We start from the raw sequence: 26,565 nt of genomic DNA, 5'->3' as shown, positions 1-26,565 counted from the left end.
CTTAGTTGATTTTTTAGAGCAAGATGAAGAGGACAGGTCGCTGTCATCATCCTCAGAAAATTGATCTTTTCTGGACTTTAGCTTTTGGAGCCATAATAGTCGTCGCCCCTCATCATTTTTCAATGTTTTAGAAATGAAAGTGCTACATATCTTGCAGTCTTTTTTCTTATGTGATGGATAAAGACAATATATACAGTCTTTATGAGGGCCATCAACATTTAGTGTCTTCTTGCCGCAAGCACCAGAGGGTCTGAAGAGCCCCTCTGGTGTTTCTGCAATGATGAAAGTCAGTCTGAAACACCCAAATAACAGATATAATGAGAGTTATGAGTAATATCTGGAAAATCTTGAGTAGAGGTATCTGTGAAAATCTTTTAGAAATAGTCTGGAATAGGTAGAACTGAGCAGACCTCAGTGGAGACTCCCTAGCACAACATGCAGTAGAAAATCTGAGGAACCGGAGCTTCTCACAAGAGTGCTCTACAGGGTGGTGCGACCTGATTAGTTTAGACTTAGATTTACTCCTTTTTTAGATATCTATGACTTGATACTAAATTAAAGGGCCTTGGGCCTTTATGGTCTATGTCTTTCTTACATTGCTATTTTAAGGTACAGGGACTCCCATGTTCATGACGGAATGATTCAAGCATGTGAATCTACGAAAGTTCCAATACTGGAGTAAGGTGACTTTCTCTATCATTGCAGATCTTATCAATAAATATACCATAGATACTGCAATAGTTGGGAACATATCCTGACTTGTGGATAGGGTATATATATTTCCTGTGGGGATCTTCTGCCGAGATCTTTCCTGTAGAACATGCTGAATAAGGTCTGAATAGTGATCTGGAGGCAGAGTGAACATAAGCCAGTGACTCCAAACTCTCTGGGTGTGTTATTCTGAATCGCAAAAGCAGCTGTGGGTGAGAAAAAGTCACAGGTAGAGATCTGGTAAAAATAAACAAATTTTGAAGACAAAGAGTAGGGCTTAGAGGATTCCCAGATTTCTGTAGATGAGCAGTATGAAATGTAACAGTTGGTGCCTCTGAGATGGGGTAAGGTTCTAGGACTCCCCACCTTAATGGCTAAAGATGAGGTCACATAATGAAGTGGACTGAGTACAGGTAGTCTATGGCTGTTTTCAATGTTATCTGCTGTATTGTGTTCTGCTGTGTTAACACTGATGACAGAGGTTTCACAACCTGAAGTCAGTAGGGTAGGGAGGAGGATGGGAATGTTAGAACACAGAGAGGCACCATACATGGCTCCATGATGCCACATCAAGGAAGGCACCACAGTCACTTTAAAGCCACTGCACCCTGTTGGCATGGGAATGTTATTTCAACTTTCCAAATTCTGTCTGCTGCCTAGAGGTGCTAAAGAGTAAAAAACCTGCAGATGAAGTATACAGTTGCATAGGGATTGGTTTGAGAGTTCTACGCTCACATGTGGACTCTACACCTCCTGTAGTCAATCATTTCATTTTTACCTCTCTTTTTGTTTGTTTTTACTTGTATATTTATTTACTTAATAATTGCCTTATTGTCTTTTGTGTCAGGGTTAGTACTGAGAACTTGGGAGTGGTATTGTGAGATGGGGTAGGGTGGGGAGGACTCTGTATTGTTCAAACGTTATACCGATTTTTTTAATGATTTATTGTTCATATGTTCTGTGTAATTTAATGTTATCTATTTACTTTAAGTAATGGTTCTTCTGGTTAACATTTTCTATTGTAAACAAAGCAAACAGCAAGAATGACTGGTTGAAATGAAAGTGGAAGCATGCCTTTTACAAATCATGACGCTGGTTCCCACAGTTAATAGCTCATGAGTAGAACAGCACCATGCATATTCAGATTGTGGGCAGCTGCTGGGTGGCTATTAGTACAGTATAATCTGCCTCTGAAATGTGCTGAAGGATCCAGCTATTCACCTATCTTACCAGTACTACTAATAGTGCGCCCACAAATGCCACTTGACCTCTGCTGAACATTTAGGTGGGGCACCATTAACGGTTTGTTCTGCCACAGTGTTGTACTTATGGAACTGAAGCAAATTACATTTTGGCTGCAGAGGTTTTGCCCAGTGGTTTGGAACTTACAGTGTTATGTTTTTCCCCCATGTGGTCAAACAATTCCAATACAAAATAAAGGCCCCTGAACCCAATCTACTTCCATCAAGTTTTGGATTTATTCTGACTTTTTCAACCCTGTAAGGTGAACCTTAACTACCCAATGGATTAAGAGAAAAAAGATCTATAACCTAAATCAGACCTAAATCAGTGATAATTACACACAGTTAAGCTTACCTGCCCTGCCCAGTCCTTTACCCATTTGTCTCTCTTAGTTGGCATTTTCTTCAGAGCTGCGCGGCAGTTCCTCAGGAGCTCTTTAAGGGTCCAACGCATGGTTCGCTCCACATCACACAGCCAGGCCTGCAAAGTAGGAGGGAAAGGGAAAAGATATAAAGATGTCAGAATGGAATTTAGGGTTCACTTTCACCTGCAAGTTATGGAGAAAAATCAAAACACAAAGCCCTCACAGTACGCAGTTCTAAAAGCAGGACTGTCTTTTGAATGTAGAAGGAAGTTATTTCTAATTTTATTACACATGACAAACTTTTAAATTGAATACACCCACACTGTAGTTGCAATGTTCCTTTTATTTGAGTGTGCTCTCAACCTGCATGGAAGAGGTTTGTTTTCTAATTGGCAACATAAGGAAATACATGTCACAGTTCATCTAGACATAGATTGCTTGAATGTGGCAAATCCCTGATGAATGTGTTCATTATTAATAAAAAAGTTGGTTGGATTTTTTAAGAAACCTTGTATTTTCCAGGTGGAAACACAGAACATGGCTAACATCTTAAGAATGAAGGGATCTTTCTGCTGGTGTAGAAGAGTTGGGAAAATATCCAGGATATGTGATTGTCTGTTTGAAGTGAAACTGTGACACTGCCTTGGGAAGAATGAGGAATGAGCTTTCATTACTACTCTATTTGTATGAAATGCTCTACTGCAGATAGGGGTTTAATAAAACGTACTCTTGGTAAGAATGCAGTGCTGCCATGTTGCCTTGAGAATGGGCTCAAAAGGGGGCTTACTGGTGCCCAAAGGTCTTTGTTGAGTTCCCAATTGGGCAGTGGTTATCGAATTGGGGGGAAATCATTTCTTTACGCCATCTGGGAACTCTTTGATTAATGTAATCTTGAAGAACGAAATCTAATCATGGGTCATCCAGTAGGCTGTGATTGTAGCAAAGTGGAACTGTATGGATGAGAAGAAATTAGTTACTTACCTGTAACTCCAGTTCTCCAACAAATCAGTCCCAGTCATCAGATTGGGAATCCCTGATCAATTAATGTAGCAGTATACAGTGATAAAATGTATACAACATTATGTATATAATGTAAAATGACCATAGGCCTGAAAGAACATAATCTGATTAGTAACACATCCACCTAATTTGAAAGAACCCAAACGTTTGCCAATGAGGTGGAAGCTTAAACATTCCTACTCTTCCTAGAGGCCACCAGAGGCCACCATAGCTCAGATTTCAAAGTACAAGCGTGAGAATAAAATACAATGAGCCTCTGACCGGGGAGGAGGAAGGGTTGCATGTGAATATATAAAAGATACAAATGTTGGAGAACTGGAGTTACAGGTAAGAAACTCATTTGTTCTCCAACATTGGATCTTTTATATATTCACATGCTTGAATCAGAATAGCAAGCAGTACACATTACAGAATAGAACAAAGTGGGACGGAGGCTCACCTTTAACGAAGCAAGTTTCTCAGGACTGCCTGTCCTACTGCTGCCTCAGCTTCTGCGTCCACGTCTAGGCAGTAATGCTTCATGAACCTATGCCTGCTCTTCCAGGTGGCTGCATGGCAGATGTCTTTCAAGGGCGTCCAAGCAGAGAGTGCTTCAGTTGAAGCCATGCCCCTGGTGGAATGCGCCCTGACCCTTCCTTGAAGAGAATGCTTGGCTTTGGCATGACAGAAAGCAATACAGGCTAAGGACCAATAAGCTGTCCCACATTTGGACAGGGCTTGACCTTTTTGTGGTTGAGCAAATTATACAAATAGTTGGTTTGATGTGCGTATGTCCTTTGTTTTGTCTATAAAGAATTTGAGGCATCTATGCAAATATAAGGAATGTAATGAAGTTTCTGCTGGTGAGGATGGATTGGGAAGGAAGGATAAGAATGACAAGCTCATTCAAATGAAAGTTAGTAGGCACCTTAAGAAAGAATTTAGGGTTGGTGCTGAGTATCACTTTGTCCTTAGTGAACAGGTGAAAGGCTTCTCCGATGGTAAATGGCTGCATTACCCCCACTCTCCTAGCGATGCCAGAGCCAAGAGTAGCGTAGTCTTCCATGAAACAAATGTTCAAATCTGCTCTATGTATTGGCTCAAAAAGACGTAACATCGGCTGACTGAGGACTATATTAGGCTCCCATGAAACTGGAGGATGTCAAATAGGTGAGAAATCTCTTAAGAGAACTTTTATAAATTGTTTAATGATCCTTTGGAAGAATAGAGTAGACAATGAGATGTCAGTCTCTTTAAATCTGGAAATTGCAGACAGACAGACCCTGATTGAAGAAAATTCAAGACCACTTTTGGCCAAACTTAACAAGTATGGCAGGATCTGAGAAGGATTTGTTTTAAGCAGATGATGACTATTACTCCTGCTTGAGACACAGAAATGCTTCCACTTGACGCTGTAAATCTTATTGGTCGCTGGAGCATGAGCATGCACCAGAATCTGTTTACACTCTTGAGAGATCCAGATGGCCAAATCCTAGGTGGTCTGGTACCATGCTGTCAAGTTCTGCTACAGGATTGTGGTGAAGAATCGCTCTCTGAAGTCTGGACACTATCCTGGGAAGCACCTTCAAAGGAATGGCCGTAAGTGCCAGGGTCTGCAGCAGCTTGCTCTGCCAGTAATGGCGAGGCTATGCCAGAGCGATGAGGATCAGACTGCAATGGACTATCTTCGCTTTCAACACCGTGGGGACCAAGGGAAAAGGAACAAAGGCATAGACAAATATCTTGGACTGACTAATTGAAAAAGCATTGCCCATGCCCCAGGATGTCAAAACTTGCTTGCAAACCATGGGCATTTTTTCTTATTTGGAGACTGTAGGAAGCTGGCTCTGTATATACTATGTCAAAGTGAGATATAAGGGGTCATTATGAACACGGTGGGATTCCTCACTGTGTTCATGCTGGCGGTCTAAACACAGACCGCAAGCCCGTAGAAGACCCCGCCAGCCCTATAATAAACATTCCACCAGGCCGGCGGAATGCTGGGCCAGGACATTGCCGACGGCTACACATGGAGCTGTCGTCAATGCCGCAGTGCGGCGCGTGCAGCAGCACCCGTCACGTATATCACTGCCGGTACATCGGGCAGTGACCTGCTTGACTGGGCTGTGCAATGGGGCCCCAGTGCACCCCTTCTGCCAGCCTTTCCCTGGCAGGGGAAACCGCCAGGGAAAGGCTGGAGGAACAAGGGTTCTTTATCTGGAGGGCAGCGCTGCTTGCAGTGCTGCCCTGTTGGATAGAGAAATCCGCCATTGTCAGGGTGCCTGTCGCCGTTAGCCTGGCGGTGGCGGAGGGCCGCCTGTGGCGGTCTTCCTTTGTTTATAATATGGCGGTCCAGACCGCCATGCCGGTGGCGGTGATTTACGCCACCGCAGGCATGGCGGTCTGGACCGCCATATTCATGATGAGCCCCATACTGGGCACAGAGTCCAGGGGTTCCCCAGGGGCTTAACAGAGGCTAAAGTAGATAATACTAATGCTCTCTTTTGTGGTAGTGTGTCTTTAGGCGTCAGATACCTTCGTCCGGAGCTCCGTGGTTAGGGGGATCCTTGGGATTTCCTCTGCAGGTGTCGTCGTGGAGGGGTGGAGAGGTCAACCCAGTGTGGGCACTTGCTCACAATCGCCTGGGAACCCTCTCTTGCTGGGTGGACCACCTGGACACAGGCCGTGGGCGTAGGGTGCACAGGGGTCAGGACTCATGCATCCGGAGGGAGGTGGGAGTCCTTGGTTGTAGGTTTTTCTTAGACAGAGCTGCTGTCCATGGGAGTTCTTGGTCCTTTTGGGTGCAGGGCAGTCCTCTGGAGTTGGGCAGAGATCGCTGGTGACGCTGGATGCATCTCTGGGCATTTGCAGGTTCTTTGAGGGAGGAGACAGGCCAGTAGAGCTGGGGCCAACGCAGTTGTCTTCCTTCTTCCCTGCTGGTGGTTTCAGCTTAGCAGTCCTTCTTTTTGCAGGTCGCCAGGAATCTGATGAGCTGCGTTCAGGGAGACCCTTAAATCCTAGATTTAGGGGTCAGAGGGCAGTAGCCAATGGCTACTGTTCCTGAGGGTGGCTACACCCACCTTGTGCCCACTCCCTTTGGGGAGGGGGGCACACACCTAATCCTATTGGTCCCTGACCTTTAAAACAAGATGGAGGATTCTAAAGGGAGGGGGTCACCTCAGCTCTGGACCCCCTAGGGGTGGGTCCTGGCTGGAGTGGTCACTCCTCCCTGTTTTCCCTAATTTTCCCACCGGACTTGCCGGCAAAAGTGGGGCTTTGTCCGGCAGCAGGCATCTCCACTAGCTGGAGTGCCTTAGGACACTGTAATCCGAGGCTTGAGCCTTTGAGGCTCACCGCCAGGTGTTACAGTTCCTGTAGGGTAGAGGTGTGAAGCACCTTCTCCCAGGACAGGCTTTGTTTCTGACCACGGAGTGCACAAAGGCACTCACCCCATGTGGTCGGAAACTTGTCTGAAAGTGGCAGGCTGTCACAGACCTGTCAGTCCTACACTAGCAGTTTGGCTAACATACAGGGGGCATCTCTAGGATGCCCTGTGTGCATTTTTCAGTAAATACCACACTGGCACTTGTGTGGGTTTATTGTGCTGAGAAGTTTGATACAAATTTTCCCAGTATTGAGTGAAGCCATTATGGAGCTGTGGAATTCATAATGACAAACTCCCAGACCATATACTCAATATGGCTTCTCTGCGCTTACAATGTCTAAGAATTGACTTAGACACTGTAGGGGCATAGTGTTCATACAGCTATGCCCTCACCTGTGGTATAGTGCACCCTGCCTTAGGGCTGTAAGGCCTGCTACAGGGGTGACTTACCTTGCCACAGGCAGTGGTTTGTGGGCATGGCACCTTGAGAGGGGTGCCATGTCGACTTTGTCTTTTTCTCCTCACCAGCACACACAAGCTGCAAGGCAGTGTGCATGTGCTTGGTGAGGGGTCCCCTAGGTGGCATTATACATGCTGCAGCCCTTAGGGACCTTCCCTGGCCGCAGGGCCGTTGGTACCATTTACAAGAGACTTATCTGTGTGCCAGAGCTGTGCCAATTGTGGAAACAAAGGTACAGGTTTGGGGAAAGAACACTGGTGCTGGTGCCTGGTTAGTAGGGTTCCAGCACACTTCACACTTTCAAAGTAGGCATTCACGCTAGGCAAAAAGTGTGGGGGGGACCATGCCAACAGTGTCACTTTCCTACAGAGTCACAAACAGATAGATTGTGGGGTGACCCCAATGACTGAAGATGTAATCCACCTGTTTCTGTTCTAATTCCCACTAGTGACAATCCATCATTTGCCGGCTGAGCGCACCCGCATGATCGCTCTGCCAGCCTAGCAGATATTCCACTGCAATGTCTATCCTGTGAGAAATGGCCCAGTTCCACAGCATCTGAGCTTCTTCTGAAAAGATCTTGGTCTTGGACCATGTCCCTCCCTGCCTGGCTACGTAGAACATGGTTGTTGTGTGGTAAGTCCTGCTTAGGACTGGTTTACCTGCCAATCTGGAGAGGAACACTTCAAGCCCAGTTTTATGGCCCAGAGTTACAACACATTGATGTGGAGATTTTTATCTGCATCTGACTAAAGGCCTGAGGTAGAAAGATCTTGCAATCCATCCATGGAAGCAGTTGTGGTGAGTAATAACATTTCTGTTATTGGTAGAAAAGAAAGACCTACGTTCATGTTTTCTGGAATTCCCTACCACATTAAAGCTTGCTTCAAGCACATTGAGACATGGACCATATCTTCACATAAACCTTCCACCTGCTTCCATTGCACATACAGTTCTTGCTGAACCGATCTCATAAGAAATGTAGGCAAGTAGACTCTTTTTAGCATGGTTACCCACCACTTTTTGCCTGTTTGTCAGTGTGTTTGACTGTGTTCACAGGGATCCTGCTAACCAGGACCCCAGTGATTATGCTCTCTCCCTTCAAACTTGGTTACTTGAACCACTTACACCCCAGACTTGGCATACTGGTGCCCCCATGTAAGTTCCTAGTATATGGTACCTGGGTACCAGGGGATCACCATGGGCTGCAGCATGTATTATTCCACCCATGGGGAGCCCATGCAAAGTTTATCGGCAGGCCTGCCATTGCAACCTGTGTAAAAGGGTGCATGCACCCTTTTCACTATAGGTCACTGCACCAGGTCACTATAAATCACCCCTATGGGAGGCCCTCCGAACCCAGGGGGCAAGGTGCAAGTACCTGTGTGTGAAGGCACCCCTGCAGTAGAAGAGGTGCCCCCACGAACTCCAGTTCCATTTTCCTGGACTTCGTGAGAATTTATGCGTGTACTGGACATAGGTCACTACTTATGTCCAGCTACATAATGGTAACTCCAAACCTAGGTATGTTAGGTATCAAACATGTCGGAATCATACCCCAATACTGTTGCCAGTATTGGAAGTATGATTCTATGCACTCTGGAGGCTCCTTAGAGGACCCTCAGCATTGCTCCTACCAGCCTTCTGGGTTTTTCCAGGCAGCCCAAGCTGCTGCCACCCCTCAGACAGGTTCCTGCCCTCCCGCTGCTTTAACAGATCAAGCCCAGGAAGGCAGAACAAAATATTTCTTTTGGGAGAGCAGGGTAAATCCCTCTCCCTTTGGAAATAGGTGTTGCATGGCTTGGGAGGGGTTTCCTCCTCAAGCCACTGGTATGCTTTGAAGGGCATATTTGGTGCCCTCATTGCATAAACCAGTCTACACCGGTTCAGGGACCTTCAGTCCCTGATCTGGCGCAAAACTGGACAATGGAAAGGGGGGTGATCACTCTCCTGTCCATCACCACCCAAGGGGTGGTGCTCAGAGCTCCTCCAGAGGGTCCCTGGGTTCTGCCACCTTGAATCCAAGGTTGGCAGGGACCATCTGGGAGCATCTGAGTGGCCAGGTCAGGTAACTGACGTCAGAGCCCCCTCCTGATAGGTGGTCACCAGGCTAGATGACCAATCCCCCTTTCAGAGCTATTAAGGGTCTCTCTCTTGGGTGGGTCCTCAGATTCGGCTTGCAAGATTCCAGCAGGACTACTCTGCAACCTCTATTTCAACTTCTAGCCACTGGAACTGCGACTGGACCCTCCAGGCACCGACAATCTGCATTCACAACGAAGTCTCTGCTTGCAACATTCTTTCCACAGCTCCTTCCAGCTTCTGAAACATTTCCCCGGCTGTGCTTCCTCTGAGGGTGGCAAGTCTTCAGTCTGCACAAGAAGAAAGAAGGAATCTCTTTGGAGTGAAGGAGCCACTTCCCTGAATCTGCAGGCACCAACTTCAACGACGACCGGCTGCGTGGATCTCCTCTCATCCTGAGCTGCGTGGATCCTGCATCATGGGTGGTAGTCCGGAGTAGTCCTCTTGGTCCTCTCTAACAGTTTTCAAACTTTGGTGGAGGTAAGCATTTGCCTTCCCACGCCGTGCAGGACAGCACCGTGTTTCTTACAGCTACCAAGGCTTCTGTGACTCTCCTCCAAGGGATCTTCAGGCTCTGTGTAGCCCCAACCTCCAGCACTCCTTCCTGTGATGCACAGCCATCTGCATGCTTCTCCTGCGATGTGGGACTGAAAAGGCTCTTCTGCGACTCCTGGTTCCTTGTCCAGTGGGTCTCCTGTGGGGGCTGCCTCTTCGTTTTTGGACTATCTGCCTTGCTGAGGATCCCCCTGGGACTCCCCCTATGGGTTGAGTCCTCCTGGACCTTGCTGGTCCCCGGCAGCTCCACTTTGTGCTTTACCGCGACTTCTGCCTTTGCCAAGGCTTGTTGGTGGCTTTTCCATGCCACGGACCGACTGCAATGATCCATCCAGCGTTGACTGTACCCTTCAGGGACTCTTCACCTGCTCCAGGGCTGCATTCCTGACTGTCTTCCTCCTACCGTCGACCAACTCCTGCAACCACAGCTGGGTGGGTAGTAGCTCTTGCTCCCCCGGACTCTCCTGTGTCTTCTGGACTTGGTCCCTTTCTTCCTCAGGTCTTCCTCTTCAGGAATCCACCGCTGGTTGCTTGCAGTCCTATCTGGGTGCTCATTTTCTTATTTTCCCTCCTTTTGGGTGGTTTGGGAAAATCCAGTAAATTACCCCTTTTTCTTCCTGGTCACTGGGGGGCACTGTGATACTTACCTTTGGGGTTTCCTAGTACCCCCAGGTCCCCTCTACACATTCCACTTACCTAGGTGGGGGTCCTCTATTCGCATTCTATTTTTTTAGTATATCGTTTGGGCTCCCCCTAGTGCCACTACAGTCTATTTGCATTTGCACTGTTTTCTGTCACTTTTTATTCTTAGAACTGATAATTAGTGTACATTTTTAGTGTGTTTACTTACCTCCTATTGAAGGGTTGCCTAGCTAGTGTTTGGTACTGTGTTACTATAATAAAGACCCTTTATTGTCGTAGCACTGAGTGTGTGAAAGTGCTGTGTGACTACAGTGGTATTGCATGAGCTTTGCATGTCTTCTAGATAAGCTTTGGCTGCTCATCCACAGCTACCTCTAGAGAGCCTGGCTTCTGGACACTGCCTACACTACACTAATAGGGGATACGTGGACATGGAAATAAGGTGTAAGTACCTTAGGTACCCACCACACACCAGGCCAGCTTCCTACAAGAAGCCTGAAAAATGGAGTGATACCTATACTTGAAGCCATCATGACTATCAGGGACTTCTACTGCCTCACTTTGAGTGGCTGCTTTCCAGCAATAGTATTTGACATTTCCTGAAACTTCCTCAATCTTTCTGTCCCTGGAAATGCTTTCCCCAGCTGAGTATCAAATACTGCATCCAGAAATTGGATCTTTGTTTGGGGGTACCAATTATGATTTCTCCATGTTCAAAGTGATACCTAATCTCCGGAAGAGATTGATGCAAGCATTCATGGATGCTTTTGCCTGTTCTCTGAATGGCACTGTGACTAACCAGTCGTCCATGTATGGGAACACCCGGCGACCTTCTCTCCTGAGAAAAGTGGCAACTGAAGCAAGACATTTGGTGAATATTCTTGGTGCTGATTTGAGCCCAAAAGGGAGCACCTTGAACTGGTAGTGCTCACCCGCTACTGAGAATCAAAGGTACTTCCAGTGTTTTTGATGAATGGCTATGTGGAAGTAAGCATCCCAAAGGTCTAGGGGGGGTCAATTAATCCCCTTCCTGCATCATCATGGGGACTTCTTGTAGAGTAAGCATCCAAAATGACTGTTTCTTTAGAAACATATTCAACTCTCTGGGATTCAATATCTGTCTCCATTGACCTGTCTTTTTTTATTAGAAGAACCTTGAATAGAAGTCCTAATTCCTTTGGGATTTGGGGACAATTTCTATGGCTCCTTTGAAAAAAAAACATGAGAATTACCATTTGAAGCTCCTTCAAATGAAGATGATGGTCTTTTCTAGGGGGACAAACTAGGGGACTCTGAACGATCTCTAACTTACAACCAGACCGGACAATGCGCACCATCCACTTGTCTGAAGTTATATTCTACCATGTGAGAGCAAAAAGGGAAATTCTCCCTCCAACTTCTGAGAACCTGACGGGAAAGGGAAAACAAGCTGGGAGTCAGGCTCGTTCGGATTATAACTAGTTTGCACCTGTGAGGAACCTCTCTTTCTTCCTGCAGACCTCCCACAAGTTTGCCTTTGATTTTGATTAAAGGAGTATCCTTGATCATATCCAGATTGTCTTTGGGGATAATAAGGGAGTCCTTGACCTCCATATTGTCTGGATCCTGCTCTGAAATTTTATCTTTGTGAGCCATGAAAAGTAGATGTCCCAAATCTGCCATACCATAACAGCTCTAATGCCTTTGATGTGTCAGTATCCGTTTTCAGGCCTTGCAAAGCTTCATCAATATGTTTACCAAAAAGAGTTATCCCATTAAAAGGCATATTTCCTATTTTAGATTGGACATCAGTACGAAAAGCTGTGTATTTTAACCAGCCTTGCCTTCTTATCACATTCCCTCCTGCTAACTGGTGAAAACTGGTATTTGAAGCATCCAAAGCCACACCAATAATGAAATAAGAGATTAGCTCCCCTTCCTTTAGGATAGCTCTGGCTGTTTCCCTCTTATCCTCAGGAATAAGATCCCGTAATTAAGCTATGTCATGCCAAATCTGGCAGTCATAATGATGAAGAAGCGTCAGGGCATTGGCTGTCTTAATTGATTTTGCTGCCACAGAGGAAATTCTCTGGCCCAGATTATCAATATGTTTTCTATCCTTGTCTGGTGGACTAGAAGACAGAGCTTTTGGGGTCTTGGTTCTTCTTTGAACTCCTGAAGCAATTACTGAGCCTGATCTAGAATGACCAGTGAGGCAAGCTGGAGCTGAATATGGAGCTTTATATTTATTTTCCAGACACAGTCTCACAGCTGGAACAGTAGTAGGTGTCCATTCATTTTAGATCTTCTGACCACACAGTCAAGAATAGGTATGGATTTAACATATTTCTGAGGCTGCTCTTTAAAGTCAGAGAAAACATGGTTGATCTACAGAGGTGATTGGTAGGTTGAATTTCTTGACAGCTCTTTCAACTAACAAATGAAATTTTGATATATCATCCACAGCATCTCATGGAACTGGTCCATCGTTTTTACTTCGGACAATAAACTATTGGCCATCCTCATCCCTTCCATCCCCATCTGGTGGTAGTTCACCTTCCTCTCCTTCTCATTATCCTGAGAGTGAATGTTCAGCCATGTCCTCTTCATGGACGGTTCCCTTGGCATTGGAGGAGGAGGTAGCAGTGATGGCTGCCTAGGAGGTGAAACTGGCAAAGGATTAGGTTGAGGAGACAGAAGGATCAGAGTAGCAGGCAAGCCAATGTTAGGATTATTTGTTGGCTGCTGTTTTGGCAACTTAATAAAAGTATCCATCATTTGTTGCAACGTTGATAAGATAGCCATTGGCACTTGGACCACATCTGGCCCTCTATAGTATCTAGGTGGTTTCTGCCTTAAATCAATTAGAGTACTTCCAGACTTGTACTCCTGCTGACAAACATATTCACTGTAGGACTCCTCATCGTCGTTTGCATCCCCTTCAAAATCTGTGTCAAATCAGACATCTAATTGCTTTGGGGCTGTAAGCTGTCATTGAGGCATAATTACTAGCCTCTTCTTCCTGTCTGACTGCGATAATCGTACAGGAGGCACATCTGTGACTCTCAAAGGTGAAAAAAAAAATCCTCCCATGTTTTTTATAGACATCCTAGATCTTAACGATATGGTTCCCGCCGTTGACGGTATAGACATCGTCATTGACAGTATAGCCATCAACGGTGAGGTCGACTGTGTATCGACAGTATGATGGACACTGTCAACGGTATGACAGTTATCAACCATTTCTTTGTCGTCGACGGCATGCTCGACACAGACTTTGTTGTTGTTGCCGGAATGCTTGACGGTGTCCGTCAACGGTAACTTTGTCATCGACAAGGGGAGTAAAGTCTTTGGCGCTAACAGTCTCAGCATAGATAGGGTTTCCTTTGTAGATTTCCTTAATTTTATCACAATTATGTCTCCTTAGCGCTTAGACACTGGTTTGCCAGCAGAGGAGGTGGCTACAAGCGCTGTACCAAATACATCATGCTCAGCAAACTGTAAAAGTCTCCTCTTGTGTGTTGCCATTATGCCAGTACTTTGGGGGGCATTTCTCACTGAATCGTCTCCTGAAGAGGGGGCATCCCCTTTAGAAGTAGGACATTTCTATCTATTCATCAAAAATAAAGCCAAAATCCTTTCCCTGTCCTTTTTTGATAAATTGTTTAATATTTTCAAATGTCACATGTACACAGTTACAGATTATCAGAAATAAAAAAAGAAAACCAAAAAACAACTTGTCAGGGCCATAGTTTCAGCTGCAAAGGAGAAACAAGAAACAACTCAATAGGTGGTAAAGAAGTAAACTAGTGCACTAGGAGGGTAAGACCCAGGAGTGCATAAGTGGTGCAACCAGTGGTATTCAATTGAATTCTTGAACAAATATCAGCGAAGCTGACAATACAAAAGGCCATATGCATCTAACAAATGTGCCAAGTAAGCACACTGAAAATCAATTAGCATGACAAAGAACCAACATCGGTCTCCATTGACAGCAGAGGGGCCCATGTAACCTGAGGCCGAGATGCAGGGGGCTGCAGCGCCGCGTACACTCGCAGGTGAAGTCACAATGGATCATATCTTGCAGCCAGTCTGCATCCTTTGGAGGGAATCTGCTGCCACAGTGCATCGCTATTCGTTGTTTGGCAAAAAACAGCATCAAGGCTGTGAACCTTCGGATGCCTTGCGGTATACCATAGACACGGCCCAGGAGAGCTAAGAGAGAGTCAGGGGTGAGGAGGGTGTCCATTATCGATGCAACAAGTGTCAGCACCTTCGTCCAGTAGGCTTGGATTGTTGGGCTTGTCTAGTTGAGGTGAATAAAGTCAGCGTGTTCAGCTTGGCATTTGGAACAGGAGAATGACTGGGCAGGGTCAGTTCTGGCTAATCTCTCCGGAGTGGCATGTGCGCGATACAGGAACTTGTAGTGTTGTAGCTTGTGGCGATGATTAGGGGAAAGAAGCTTTGTTTGATTACAGCAGTATTTCCGCGTTGCCTCAGGTATCAGTTGCCCAAGTCTATCTTTCAGGCAGCCCTAACCCCCCCCCCCCCCACAGGGCTCGGCCTCAGGTTAGCGCAGGTGTGGTACAGCCTGGACACTAGTCTTGTGGTGCTGAAGGAGGTGATGGTAAGGGTTAATTGAGGGAAATCATCTGGCTCCACAGGAAAGAATAGGAGCTTTTCGTGCAATGTGTGATGCAGCCTTGAGAGTATGAAATGTCCATGGTTTTTGTACCACGGAGGTTGGCATTGTCCACCTGTGTTATAAAGAGACCTGTGAGAACAGGTCGCTCTTGGTATGCCGATAAACACGAAGCAAGGGGTACTGCACCAACCTGTCCATCATGAGTGGAGGCCTTGGGTTGCACGTCAGGGGATGGATGGATGGAGATTAAAACAGTCTTCCATTCAACTTATGACCTACTTGGTCCAAACCCAACATGTGGTGGAGAGTATCTGAATATCGACGGGACTATGAGGAAGCCCTGCAGGAAGGAGCGAGGGTCAGGCCAAAGTTACAGAAGGTGAGCATCAGCGTGGGTTCAATGTCAAGCAAACTGGTATTGTGCGACCCAGAAGTAAAGCTTAAGATCCGGCACCCCAAATCTGCCCCTGTCATAAGGCAGAGTCAATACCTCCCATTTGATCCGAGGTCTACGGCCAGCCCATTTCAGCCAGATCAAAAGACTCCTAAGCATGGTAAAAAACAACTGGTCAATGGAATGGTGATATTGGTAAACAGAGAAATGTAGATATCACTATCATCTTAATGATGGCAATGCGGCCAGCCATAGATAGTGGTAGCTTAATCCACCTCTCCACTTGGGTAGTAAATTTATCGACAGCTGGGCAATAGTTCAGTCAGACAACAGTGTGTTTCTAATATAGAGTACAATACTCAGGTATTTCGTGGAGTTAGTACTCCGCACAAGAGAATATTTCAACATGCAGGGGCTCATCACATCCGTGAGGGGAAAGAGCTCAGACTTTGTCCAATTTATGAGCAGGCCAGAGAAGCTACTAAAAGAGGATCATTTCCTTCACGAGTGGCGGTAAATTCTCACTGGGCCGGCGCAGCATAATAAGATTTAGGAACCCAAGCGGAATCCCGAGTTTGATCAGGGTTTCTTTAAGGAATGCCCACTCCTGCGAGTGAAACGCTTTACTGGTGTCAAGAATCGCGGCCGCTGCAGGGAGCTTGTGAGATATTTGATTCAGTACAGCAAAGATGGTTCATAAATTAATTGCAGTGGATCTGTGCAGAATGAAGTCAGACTACACTGGGGATATGTGTTCCATGAGGAGAGACAAGCGGGTAATAACAACCTCAGCTAGTATTTTATTGTTCTGATTATGAAGGCTCCTTTCTCTGTACTTAAAGAGTCTTAGAGGAGAAAAATTTACAAATCTTGCAGTCTGTTGACTTTGTTAAGGATAAAGACAATAAATACACTGACAGCGTCGGTCATAAGTGTAAATCTTCTTTCTGCCACAAGATAAACAGGTTTTAAAAAGAGGTCTCTTCGTATCAGTCATGGTATCAATTGGTGACAATTGTGTCAGACCAAATATCTCCCTGGAACAGAAAGTGAAACAATCTTCCCTAAAAACAACTCACAGTACAGTAGAGCTGAAGAAATGGCTAGCTCAAATTCAGAGTAGACTAAAATAGAAACAATTTCAGGTTCACTGAAAGGTTAGCGCAGAGCTTTGACAGAGGACTCCCTCACACTCGACGTGCAGTACAAATCTAAGAGCTATGGTGGCCTCTAGATGGAGGTCTGCTTAAGCTTCCACCTCAGTGGCTGAATTTTGGGTTCCTTTGTGGCTTGGTCCAGTCCACTATTTTCATCCATGTTATTTTACACCCTTCACTGTTTAATTCTTTCCAGAATTAGCAGTGTCTTAACATTTGACTACCACTGCCCCATCCTACCGCTTGACAAACAGTAACAGTTGAGTGCATCGCTTCGTACAGGGATTGGGTCCATTGTGATTTATCAAAATGCCAAAAGGAAGAGGAACAGATTCCTGTCCATGCTATGGTTACAAAAAACAAATTCCACTTAACAACTTTAACATTGACATAATAGACAGCTAATCAAAGTAATAGGCCTACCTCCACCGGCCCTTCCAGCAGAACAGGGTGGGTGAACTCCACGTATTCCCCATCGGCAGAGAACATTCCTGCAGCTTCTGACTTGTTGCTCACTCCGACCTGGGCAAGACCAAGGGTAGCACTATTACTTATTAGGCAAGCAGATGCAAAGTACTTATGGTAAACATTCCGCAAAAGAAAGAGTCATCTGCAACCGGTGGAAGAATTCCACAAATAAGAATGGCCTATCAGAACCAGTGAGAGAATGCCCATTTCCCAAATGTTTTATCCCTTATGGCAGTGGTCCTTAACCTGTGGTCTGTGGACCCCTGGGGGTCCACAAAGCCTCCTCAGGGGGTCCGCAACTGCTTAGGAAATTAAATGTTATTAGCAGATTAGGTCCACTACTTTTAGTAATGACTCAGTGGGGGGGTCCCTGGATTCCAATAATGATTCATTGGGGGTCTCCGCATTCCAGTAATGATAAAGTGGGGGTCCCCAAAAGTCAAAAGGTTGGGAACCACTGCCTTATGGAACTAGACTGAATAAAGCCACAAGACTGCATTGTGTTGGAACCGTGTTTTTTGGTACGTGGCACGAATGTGTGATGCTCCATTGTCTTAGCTGCAAGTACCTTTTGAATTTTGAGGGACTTGATGTTGTCAAAGCATTTCTTGAGATGGGGTTGCACAGCCTCAGGATTACGTGCTTGCCCTAGGATCTCCAAGAGGTCGTCATTGGACAGGAAGTAGAAGCGTGGAAAGATGTATCTTTTAGTCTCCAAGTACATATCCAGGGACTTTTGTATCCCCTCCAGTACTGTATTCATAGCCCCAAGTTTGTCCAGGAAACCTGAGAACAGGAATGAAAGAGGGAGATTGGTAAGTTCAAAACTGTTAAAGTGGTAAAAAGAGAAAAATACTAAGTAAGTGGACCAATGGCCACTATATTAGCTGCATTAATGGATGAAGAGGCCACACAAGAGCTGCCTTCATGGGTACATGTATAATGCATTGGCTGTATTTACAAATTAATCAATGAATGAATGGGTGAACAGCATGACAACCATTGCTGATCTATAGGCAAACTCTGTAAAGGTCAGCAAATAGACTAGTCATTATCAGAATATTGCCATGGAGTGAGGCAGGCACCACTACCAATTCCTTTCTAAATTTCCCCATATCAATTAGGCTACAGATCCAGGGTTTTGAGATGTTACAGCACGAATTCTGGATTCTAGATGTTCTGACTTTTGTTTGATAGGGAACTATTACAATACCATTACTTGGTGTATGTAACTGGGTGGTTAGGGTTGTTCCAAGGGTGAAAGGTGAAGCTCTAGAAGGAATTATCACTGAGTGTTAAAAACGTCTGACAGCATCTCCAATATTAAGTATGTTTAATGAAGTTAACTTCTATATAGTCTCCCAAGAAGGACAGTTTCTTTGCACATAATGGAAGTACACCTTCATGAAACTTTAAATCTCTCTGGAAATAAACTCAAAATATGAACACACTATGGGCCAGATGTAGGTAGCATTTTGCATGGTGCAAGCTGCGAAAATCGCAGTTTGTGCCATGCAAAATGCGCATCGCGATGCTCATTCCCATTTTGCGAGTCGGTACTCGCAAATAGAAAGGTGTGTCCTCTTCCTATTTGCGACTCGCACCGCAATGCTAAATTGCTTTGTGACCACGAACGCGGTCACAAAGCAATTCGCAGTTACCACCAGTGTCACACTGGTGGTAACCCATTCGCCTTCCCCTTTGTGAATGTTGCCAAAAATGTTTTTTCAGAGCAGGCAGTGGTCCAATGGACCACTGCCTACTCCGAAAAAACGAAATCAAATGGTTTCGTTATTTTTTTGTATTGCAACTCGTTTTCCTTTAAAGAAAACGGGCTGCAATACAAAAAAAAACTGCTTTATTTAAAAAGCAATCACAGACATGGAGGTCTGCTGTCTCCAGCAGGCCACCATCCCTGTGAGTGCATGGAATCGCTATGGGGTCGCAAAATGCGAACCACCTCATTAATATTAATGAGGTGGATCTTTGCGACCCCATAGCGATTTCCAGGCGGTGTCTGAGACACCGTTCTGCATCCGAATTTGCGAGTCGGAAATTCAGAAATTGCTACATCTAGCCCTAAGTTACTTATTTGTAGAATTTCTTCAGCTCTGATTCTTGTAGGTAATGGAGTAAGGATCAAGTGCATGCAAATCAAACTGAGTACCATTCCATCTTGCATGGTGTGTGAGGTGACATTTCTGAATGATGAAGAAGGTTCGGACCTTGCCAGTCAGGAACGTAGTCATCCAGCAGGAGATCCCAGCAAGTGGAAAATTCAGGTGCTGCTCTGTCTGGTGCTGTATTAGGTTGCTTAAAAAGTGCACAATTTGTGCTGTTCTCATTTCTACATGTAACACTCAGACCAACATTCAGCACAACAAAACTATGTAATTAATTGGTAAATAAAAATAAGGTGGCAATAAAGCTGTCAGACTGAACAACAAACAATAATAAAGGATGAGAAAATAATTTATTGGTTCAGAACTAGAAACACATATGCAATGCCATATTTTCACACTATAGCACAAGCCCTTATTCCTGAAAAAGAGAGTCAAGTAAAACACAAATCGATATGGGGATGAATTTAATAGTAGAGGTGAGCCAATCTTGGAATCTGAGGCATGAATGGCATGTTCCAAAATTGTTTGATATTCTGCTTATGTTGGCTAGTGGTCTGCAAGGTGGCATTCTCTGTGCTGTCCCAGTGAGCACAGAACAGAGGACAGTAAACATTTGCCTGCATGTACCTGGATAGTGTGTTGCACGAAGCGCGTTGTTGTCTTTATTCATGCGATCCATAATAATCTTCCAATCAATGTTGATTTCATCAAACTCTGCAGACTCTTGGGGTAATTGCTTCCTGATATCCTCCCCAAGGAAGATGTTCTAGAATCAAACAAAAGTTAATGACCATATCGATAGCTGGGTGGGAACTGCTAACTTCTGTAAGAAAAATAACGAACTTTACCAGAAAGACTGTAACAAAGAATCTCTTAAGTAACGAGCAAGTGCTTGTTCAATGACACCCCTAATATAATAGGTCGGTGAAGGAGCCTTGTCTTCTAGAGTGAGAAAGCACTCAGCTCAGTGCTGGAACCATGTGCTTCCTAGCTAATCAATACATGTCTAACTGCAATGTTTATTGTTACCACAATTCAACTAATTTAATTTTAGAGGCATATGATCAGTCATTCGAGGAAAAAAAACCTTATTGCGTTTGAAAATTAGTTGTAGACATTGCCTCGTATGACAGAATTTAGAGGATTTTTAATGCCAGGCATTCTTCAGCGTTCAAGCTGAGCCGCCAACTTCCGTTCTATGTTGGTCCAGTTTTGAAAATTGTAGCAGGCATGACTGTGAACATATTAACTTATGGCTGAATGAAAATTGAATTTTGATAATTTTTTTCCCTTGGTTCACTTACGCTTTTGCTTCTTTGTCAGATATTGAGGAAAGCAGAGGTACTGGACCTTTACTCTTTTCTGCAACTTCTGTATCCACAGGGAACTGTGCCAGAAGACTTCCCATCATTTTGCATTCAAAGTTTTGTACACTCCAGGTTCAGAATCAAGAGTGTCTATGGAAATATTGATAGTTCATTACCAGATTGCTCCTAGCACAAGTTTAGAGAGCAGTAAGCTACCTCAGGGGGTAGGACAAAACCAATCAGCGCTGTTGACACTGGCAGATCTTAGTCATCATCATTACCAATATCAATGTCTATATCCACTTAAGCCTTTCTAGGTAGAGTCAAGCTGAGCAGCTGGAGGAAGACAAATACCAGGCCATAGTGTCTTTAGTCTTGTTTTGTAGTGCTAGGACTTCAGCATAGACTACTATAAATGAGAGATACTATGGATTTGAAGACTATCGGTCATCTCCTTTGCCATATTAACTCCAGAATGGACCCAGTCTGATCAATCTCCTTTTCAACTGAAGCCTGAGTTAGCTATGCCCCTGTGGTTACTGATGGCAAGGGAAATTAAGAAGCATCGTTGTTCATAATGTTGTAATCCATGTTCTTGGGATTTGATTTTGAATGTAGAAGGAGATGTCTGAATGGTGGATGGCATGACAGCTGTATCACATAGCCATTATTCACCACTCAGAGAACCCATACGCCTTTGAAGTTCCTGGTTCAGTGGTGTGAATAGATGGAAAGGAACTCATGGAGAATAGGCCTTCTGACATGGTTCAGAGGAACATGGCTAGTCCACAGTGAAGTCATGGAGATATCTTTGCCTCAGCCACATGCTTGGGGAGCAGGCTTCTTTCTCCTCCTGAAGCAGTCCTACCTACATTAATGAGAACTCAACAAGAGGATTTAGGTTTGGAAAAAGAGAAGACTGACGTTATACTTATTGCAGTGGAAGAAAAGCAAGAAAATGTATTAGGAGAGTGGATGGAGTGAAGCAGTCACTGGGAAAATCAGGCGATAGATTTTGGGAACTGAGGCAGTAGGAAACAGAGTCTGCCTCAGCCCTACAGAGAGGGAAAGCATTAGAAAATGGAGAGTATAAAGTCTAAAGAGGTTGGAAACCATAATGGACCCTTTAAACAATGTAAGAAGAGCATTAACCTCCTAAACTGAAAACAGCCTCTCCTGAGATGGGATAGGGTCCCAAATCTGTACAGACATTCAAGGAAGTTAAAATACTGTTGGGACCCCCTTTAGCCTTACAGGATATTTTATAGCCCTATGGTCCAGCACTAGTGAGGAAGCTGCATAAAACTGTTGCGGGATGAGGGTGCTGAATCCATAAGTATATGTAAGTAAACATTGGCGGAATAAACCACAGACAATTACGTGATTTGAATCTGGAACTCCAGGCCACAAACAAAAAGGAGCCAATTGAAAATTCAATAAAATGAGAAAAATCTTGGTCAGATGTTGGTTTTGCTTATTGTTTAATCCAGTTTGCAATGTTGATAATAATTGACTATATAAATAACTTGCTAACTAATAGTGACTATATGTGTAATCTGATGGCTATAATAAACAAATTAAACCTGTCAAATGTCTCTACTAACACACATAAAAAAGAGCAATTTAAAAAAGAAGAGCATTCCCATTGCAAGTATTGGATGTCTCGACAATCAGTTCACAAACACACTTCATTATGGGGTGAGAAATGTGCTGGGAGAATGAGATGAGACAATAGATGCGAAGTACTGATCACTATTTCAACACACAAAGAGAATCCCTATAAGGGGCTATAATCTGGTGTGGAGGAAGGTGACAAAGTAATGTTGGTTTTGAGATCAGAGGGGATGGGTCTAACATATCACAATTTGAGAGGAGTTGCAATACTGAGACCACTTTACTTGATTTCTGTCCATAAACTCTGATCCACAAGAAAGTCCTGTTCTAATTAAGGAGCTAAACAAATTGGGAACCAGAGGTATAATTGGCTTCAAAGTAAAAATTTAAAGTGGACCACCAACAAGGAAATAAATATTCTCATTCTAATGGTGGGCTGCAAAAGCCTTCTACAGTGGGCTGAGCCATAAGAAGGAGTGAGTTGCCTAAAACGCAAGATACATGAAGACAGTTACAAGGGATTTAGGTTAGAGGGTCAAGGAAAAGCCTCTCCTTTGAGAAGATCCAAAATAGGCCACAATGAGGATGCTCTGTTTTTATTTAAGATATTCGTTTTTCTGTCCATTCTTCTTCTTCTCTCTTTTTGGGTCCATGTTCAGACCACTGAATTATATGTTGAGAATGGGGTTCCAGTGTGGAGCTTGGCTTTGCTTACTGTTTAGCTTTAAAGCTTCGAATGCTTGGGAACGTTGAAAAGAAGAATTTATAATGGTAGCAGTGAATGTTGTTAACCACACATCACTAATATGTTGTGTCTGTACACAAATTAACAAAGTAATAGTTAGAAAATATATTCATGAGTAGGTGATTTATCAGACAGCAGATTTTTTTTAAACTTCATTTAAATGTTCATGGAAGCAAACAAACAAGGCCACATTGGCCAAAACTCTTAAAGATCACGGCACAGACACCCTTTGCTTTTTCTCATTGGGTTATACATCCATCCAAAATAAATAGCAATATGAGATGGGACTATTGCACAATTTTTAGCACCAAAAAAACAGTACCAATAGTCTGATTATCATCACAACAACTGTAAGTTGCCAACATCAAGACCCTTATCCCTCAGAGAGGGAATTGCACCCCTTTGATTCAAACGCAGGTCTCATGTCTCAACTCCCATGGTGTTGATACACTACACCAAAAGGAAGGAATGGTTTCTTACCTGTAACTCCAGTTCTCTCGTAGGGGTATTTCCATGATAGTCATAAGCACTGAATAGTTCCGCGCGCCTGCGGGAACCCCGGAGCACTGATGTGAAGTATATTCTTAAGTGCAAATGCCAGCCCTTTGAAAAAGGTGTATCAAAAATCACTTAAGAATAACACTGTGCCGCCTATGTGAACAGCTACACAGGCCAAATTGTTGAAAAGAAAACAGTTGTAGTGTAAATTCACGTTCAAACACCTATTTATTCTAGAAATGTAATAACAAATACATTCTCATACTTTATTTACACCTCTCATGAGAATAAAACAATGCAGGGCAGTGTAGCCCATAGGCTGCCATTATACAGAAAGTAAATAGAACTGGGCCTTTAAGAAAGTAAAGTCTTCTTGTATCCCATCATGCACAGCAAAAGGCAGTTGCCTCAGTTCTTTTTGAAGGCTTGTAACCTGAAATGAAGGAACAAAATATTCGTTGGAGTACCAACATCGATACTACTATGGCAACTTTTTCTATGTCAACTCCACCGGGGAGGAGGGAGGGTTGCTTATGACTATAATGGAAATACCCCTACGAGAGAACTGGAGTTACAGGTAAGAAACCATTCCTTCTTAGGGGATTTCCATGTATAGTCATAAGCACTGAATAGACTAGCAAGCCCATTCCCATAACCGCGGTGGAGTAGACAGAATAATACTAACAAAAACATGAGTTATGCAAATAAATTCTTAAGCAAGGCCTGTCCAACTTGCGCATCTGCCCTAGCGTCTGTATCAAGGCAGTAATGCTGAGTAAAGGTATGGACCGACTTCCAAGTGGCAGCCTTGCATATTTCTGCCAAAGGGATATTTCTCATCAAGGCCGCAGTAGCTGCCTTCCCTCTAGTAGAGTGGGCTTTTGGCCTACCACCAAGGGATTTGTTCGCTAACTGATAACATAACATTATACATGAAACAATCCACCTGGATAATGATTGCTTAGACGTGCCCAACCCTGTTCTAACTGGGCCATAGTTAACAAAGAGCTGCTGTGATTTACGTAAGCATTTTGTCCTGTCCAAGTAAAATTTCAAAACCCTCTTTACATCCAGAGAGTGCAGAGTTCTCTCAGCAGGAGTAGTTGGATTTTGAAAGAAAGTTGGTAATGAAATGGTTTGGTTCACATGAAAGTCGGAGACAACTTTTGGTAAAAATTTTGGATGAGTCCTCATTACCACTTTCGCAGAATGAAAAACCGTGTAGGGCTCTTGAGCGCAAAGGGCCTGGATTTCGCTGACCCTACGCGCTGAAGTGATTGCAACCAGAAAAGCAGTTTTCCATGTGAGATGTTGAAGTGATGCCTTATGTATTGGCTCGAATGGAGGTAGCATCAGACGCGATAGGACAACATTCAGTTCCCATGGAGGAGATGGCCTCCTAATGGGAGGAAAGACCTTTTTTAAACCTTCCTGGAAGTCCTTAATAATTGGAATCCGAAAAAAGGAGGTTTGTGAGGGGCTCTTTCTGTATGCCGTTAGAGCCGCCAAGTGTACCTTTATTGATGACAATTGTAAGCCTGATTTTGCCAAACTTAGTAAGTACGGCAGGATAGATTACTCTCCACAGGATACCGGGTCAATGTTGTTGTCCAAACACCACACACAGAATCTTTTCCACTTGCTTGCATAAGCCGATCGTGTGGAAGGGCGCTTTGCTTCTTTTAGGATTTCCATACAGTCCTGAGGTAGGTTCAAGTGTCCATATTGCACTAGCTCAGGAGCCATGCTGCCAAACTCAACGATGAGAGGTTGGGATGAGATATCTGCCCTCTGAACTTCGTGAGCAGGTCCGGACGATGAGGCAGCCTGATGTGTGGCTTGAGTGACCGGTGAAGAAGGTCTGGAAACCACCATTGGCGTGGCCATTCTGGAGCAATTAGGATCATTTTGGACTGAGCATTGGATAACTTCTGGAGGACTGCCGGAATCAGGGGAAGCGGTGGAAAGGCGTAAAGAAATGCTCCTGACCAGCTTATCCACAGGGCATTCCCCAGTGTCCCTGGATGGTAATATCTGGAGGCGAAGTTTTGGCATTTTTTGTTTTCTGGGGTTTGCGAATAGGTCTATAGAGGGGGTACCCCATAGTGCGAAAATGGAACGAACGACGTCCTTGTGTAACACCCATTCGTGGTTCTCGTCCATTACGCGGCTGAGAGCATCCGCTTGAACATTCTGGCTGCCAGGCAGGTGAGTTGCCACTAGCGACAGGTTCCTGGCTAGAAGCCAATGCCAGATTGTCTGAGCCTCTCTGGATAATATCCTGGACCTGGTGCCTCCTTGTTTGTTTACGTAATACATAGTGGCCACGTTGTCCGTCTGGAGGAGGAGAGTTTCCGTTTTCAGAGAGGGTAGGAAGGCTTTGAGCGCAAGGTGGACTGCGCAAAGCTCCAGCAGGTTGATATGATAGAGACTCTCTCTCTGTAACCACTTGCCTTGGACTCGAAGATGATCCATGTGCGCTCCCCATCCGAGCAGTGATGCGTCTGTTACGATGGTTTGAGCTGGAGGCTGTTGTTGGAAAGGAATCCCCACCAAGAGATTGTTGGGTGAACACCACCACTTGAGGGACTGTAGGGCGTGGGGAGAAAGGAGGACTTTGTTCTCCCAATCGTCCATCAGTTGACACCATTGATCCTCCAGGTCTTCTTGTAAGGGTCTCATATGGAGGCGAGCATTGGCAACGAGATGGATACAAGACGCCATCGAGCCCAGTAGAGAGGCTATTACTCTTGCAGTGGTCTGTGGAGTTCTCTCTAGTTGTTTGCACTTTTGGAGAATCAATAATCGCCGTTCCTCCGAAGGAAACACCTTTCCTAGATTGGTATCTATAATGGCCCCTAAGTAATGCAACCTCTGAACAGGCGTTGCTGTGGACTTCAGGAGATTGACTTGAAGACCGAGATTCTGTAACAGCTGTAGAGCCCATTTGAAATGTTGTTGGGCCTCTAGATAACTGGAGGCCTTTATGAGCCAATCGTCTAGACAGGGGTAGACAAATATTCAATGTTTCCTCAAGTGGGCGGCTACCACCGCCATGCATTTGGAAAAAGTTCTCGGTGCTGATTTGAGGCCGAAGGGTAGAACCGCAAATTGGTAATGAAGTTTGCCGACGGTGAACCTTAGGAATTTTCGATGTTTCTTGCTCACCGGAATATGAAAATAAGCGTCGCAAAG

At 44.6% G+C, this 26,565-nt stretch overlaps 1 protein-coding gene across 1 annotated transcript in view; it reads right to left on the bottom strand.

The window, feature by feature from the left end:
* The window catches only part of DNAH2 (dynein axonemal heavy chain 2), a 1,666,550-nt gene that overhangs the window by 855,448 nt on the left and 784,537 nt on the right, over positions 1–26,565 (bottom strand). The window contains exons 30-33 of the mRNA XM_069218683.1: positions 19,834–19,972; positions 17,652–17,869; positions 17,039–17,137; positions 2,308–2,433 (exon numbers count right to left, since the gene is read on the bottom strand). Coding sequence (XP_069074784.1) covers positions 2,308–2,433; positions 17,039–17,137; positions 17,652–17,869; positions 19,834–19,972 — 582 coding nt within the window. The remainder of the gene's footprint in view (positions 1–2,307; positions 2,434–17,038; positions 17,138–17,651; positions 17,870–19,833; positions 19,973–26,565) is intronic.

Source organism: Pleurodeles waltl, chromosome 12 (assembly GCF_031143425.1).
Source record: "Pleurodeles waltl isolate 20211129_DDA chromosome 12, aPleWal1.hap1.20221129, whole genome shotgun sequence".
In the NCBI taxonomy this organism is placed as follows: domain Eukaryota; kingdom Metazoa; phylum Chordata; class Amphibia; order Caudata; family Salamandridae; genus Pleurodeles; species Pleurodeles waltl.
The sequence above is the reverse complement of the archived record's forward strand: the minus strand, read 5'-3'. Positions and strand labels throughout refer to the sequence as shown.